The sequence below is a fragment of the Phaseolus vulgaris genome, chromosome 7 (genome assembly GCF_051622355.1).
Source record: "Phaseolus vulgaris cultivar YP4 chromosome 7, ASM5162235v1, whole genome shotgun sequence".
NCBI classification, from domain to species: domain Eukaryota; kingdom Viridiplantae; phylum Streptophyta; class Magnoliopsida; order Fabales; family Fabaceae; genus Phaseolus; species Phaseolus vulgaris.
In genome coordinates this window covers 24265486-24267898 of record NC_143504.1, presented here as the reverse complement: position 1 = coordinate 24267898, position 2413 = coordinate 24265486, and the positions used below count along the sequence as shown (strand labels likewise).

The window sequence follows — 2413 nt, the reverse complement described above, 5'->3', positions numbered from 1 at the left end:
GATCCAACTCTAAGAAAAGTGCCTCTATAATGTCCAGCTCAAGGTGATTCCTAAGAATGTCAAGAATCATTCTCTATATGGCTAGTGGAATCACATCATTCCATCTTGCCGCTATGTTGAGGATGGCGATCAACTCCTTGAGCTCCACCTGAAAGTGATGCTTTGGGGGAGAATCTCGTCTTGTGCGTGCCCCTCTCGGGGTCCGTTCATAGGGTTTCTCTGCCACCTTCTTCTCTGTTGTTGCTTCGTGGACTCTCACTGGTTGGGGTCGGGTGGTTGCCCGTGGTCGGACAGGGGCCACAAGACCCTGCTTCTACGTTACGCGATCATCTGTGACAATGTATGCTAATGCTCAGTGTCGAATCTCCGTGAACCTCCTCGGGTAGCCCCATAACAACGACTCACTAAAGGGTCCAGGTAGCATTCCCTTGACAAAGGCATGAACTACCATGGCCTCATCGGTGGGTTTCAGGTGGACCACATGAATCGCTAATTTGTTCAGGTAATCCTTCAAGGATTCCCCCTGGTATTGTTTGACGTCAAAGACGTCGTAAGAGAGTCGGGTGGGGGCCTTGTTCACAAGGTACTGTTCCCTGAATAGCGTGGTGAATTGATCAAAACTAGTAATGTGTCCATCGGGGAGGCTAATGAACCATTCTAGCGCTGCGCCCGATAGGGTGCTCATCAACATCTTACTGTAGACGGCGTTAGATCCCCCGGTGACCATCATCCGAGTGTGGAAGGCCGTAAGGTACGCCTCCGGGTCTTCTACCCCCGTTAAGGAGACTTTCGGAACTAGAGACTAGAGTTCTTAGCACCCTTTATATAGGTAGAAACTAGTTTTCTTGGGAAGTGTCCCTGTGCCGCTATTGTGTAATCTTAGCGTATCTGGCAAAGGAACTTCCAAAGTGATGTGGAAAAAGTTAAGGAGCAAAAGGAATTGATCTTGGTATGGTTGGTGCATAGCCAAGTTTGGTGATTCTGGCTAGATTTTGTGACTTGGTGGTGTGTGGGCTGAAAAACAAAAATCTTGGTTTTCGAAAAGTAGTTGGACTCAAACCTCACAAATGCCTCCAAAGTGATGTGGGAAAACTTTGGGAGCAAAAAGAAATGAACTTGGCATGGTTGGTGCTAAGCCAACTTTGGTTATTTAGCTAGATTTTTTTACTAAGTGGTGTGTGGGGTGAAAAACGAAAAATCATAATTTTTGAAAACTGGGTGGACTCAATCCTCTCAAATGCTTCCAACGTGATGTGGAAATAGTTTGGGAACAAAAGGAATTGATATTGGTATGGTTGGTGCATGGCCAAGTTTGGTGATTTTGGCTAGATTTTGTGACTTTGTGGTGTGTTGGGTGAAAAACAAAAATCATGGTTTTGGAAAAGTGTCTGGACACAAACCTCACAAATGCCTCCAAAGTGATGTGGGAAAACTTTGGGTGCAAAAGGAATTGATCTTGCCATGGTTGGTGCTAAGCCAAGTTTGGTGATTTATATAGATTTTGTGACTTGGTGTTGTGTGGGGTGAAAAACGAAAAACATGATTTTTGAAAAATGGGTGCACTCAATCTTCTCTAATTCTTCCAAAGTGATGTGGAAAAATTTTGGGAGCAAAAGGAATTGATCTTGGTATGGTTGGTGCATAGCCAAGTTTGGTGATTTTGGCTACATTTTCTGACTTGGTGGTGTCTGGGGTGAAAAACGAAAATCATGGTTTTGGAAAAGTGGATGGACTTAAACCTCATAAATGCTTCCAAAGTGATGTGGGAAATGTTTGGGTGCAAAAGGAATTGATCTTGGCATGGTTGGTGCATAGCCAAGTTTGGTGATTTTGGCTAGATTTTTTGACTTGGTGGTGTGTGGAGTGAAAAACGAAAATCATGGTTTTGGAAAAGTGGATGGACTTAGATCTCACAAATGCCTCCAAAGTGGTGTGGGAAAAGTTTGGGAGCGAAAGGAATGGATCTTGGCATTGTTGGGGCTAAGCCAAGTTTGGTGATTTTGGTGTTTTGGCTATATTTTGTGACCTCGTGGTGTGTGGTGTGAAAAATGAAAATCATGATTTTTGAAAACTGGATGAACTCAATCCTCTCAAATGCTTCCCAAGTTATGTGGAAAAAGTATTGGAGTAAAAGGAATTGATCTTGGTATGGTTTGTACATAACCAATTTTTGTTATTTTTGCTATATTTTGTGACTTGTTGGTGTGTGGGGAGAAAAACGAAAATCATGGTTTTGGAAAAGTGGTCGGAGTCAAACCTCACAATTACCTCCAAAATGATGTGGGAATAGTTTGGGAGCAAAACGAATTGATTTTGGCATGGTTGGTGTGATGTCAAGTTTGGTTATTTTCGTGATTTCGCTAGATTTTGTGACTTGGTGGTGTGTGGGGTGAAAAACGAAAATCATCATTTT

General features: G+C 43.1%; 1 protein-coding gene across 1 annotated transcript; it reads right to left on the bottom strand.

Annotated features, from left to right (window-relative positions):
- Positions 1 to 352: 352 nt before the first annotated feature.
- LOC150025843 (uncharacterized) lies at positions 353 to 727 on the bottom strand. Its single transcript, XM_090304771.1, has one exon. It carries the CDS (start codon positions 725 to 727, stop codon positions 353 to 355), a length of 375 nt encoding a protein of 124 aa, XP_090160897.1.
- Positions 728 to 2413: the final 1686 nt, after the last annotated feature.

What these genes read in the sequence shown, in the direction of transcription:
- LOC150025843 (XM_090304771.1), bottom strand. Translation starts at nt 727, where the DNA reads ATGGTCACCGGGGGATCTAACGCCGTCTACAGTAAGATGTTGATGAGC.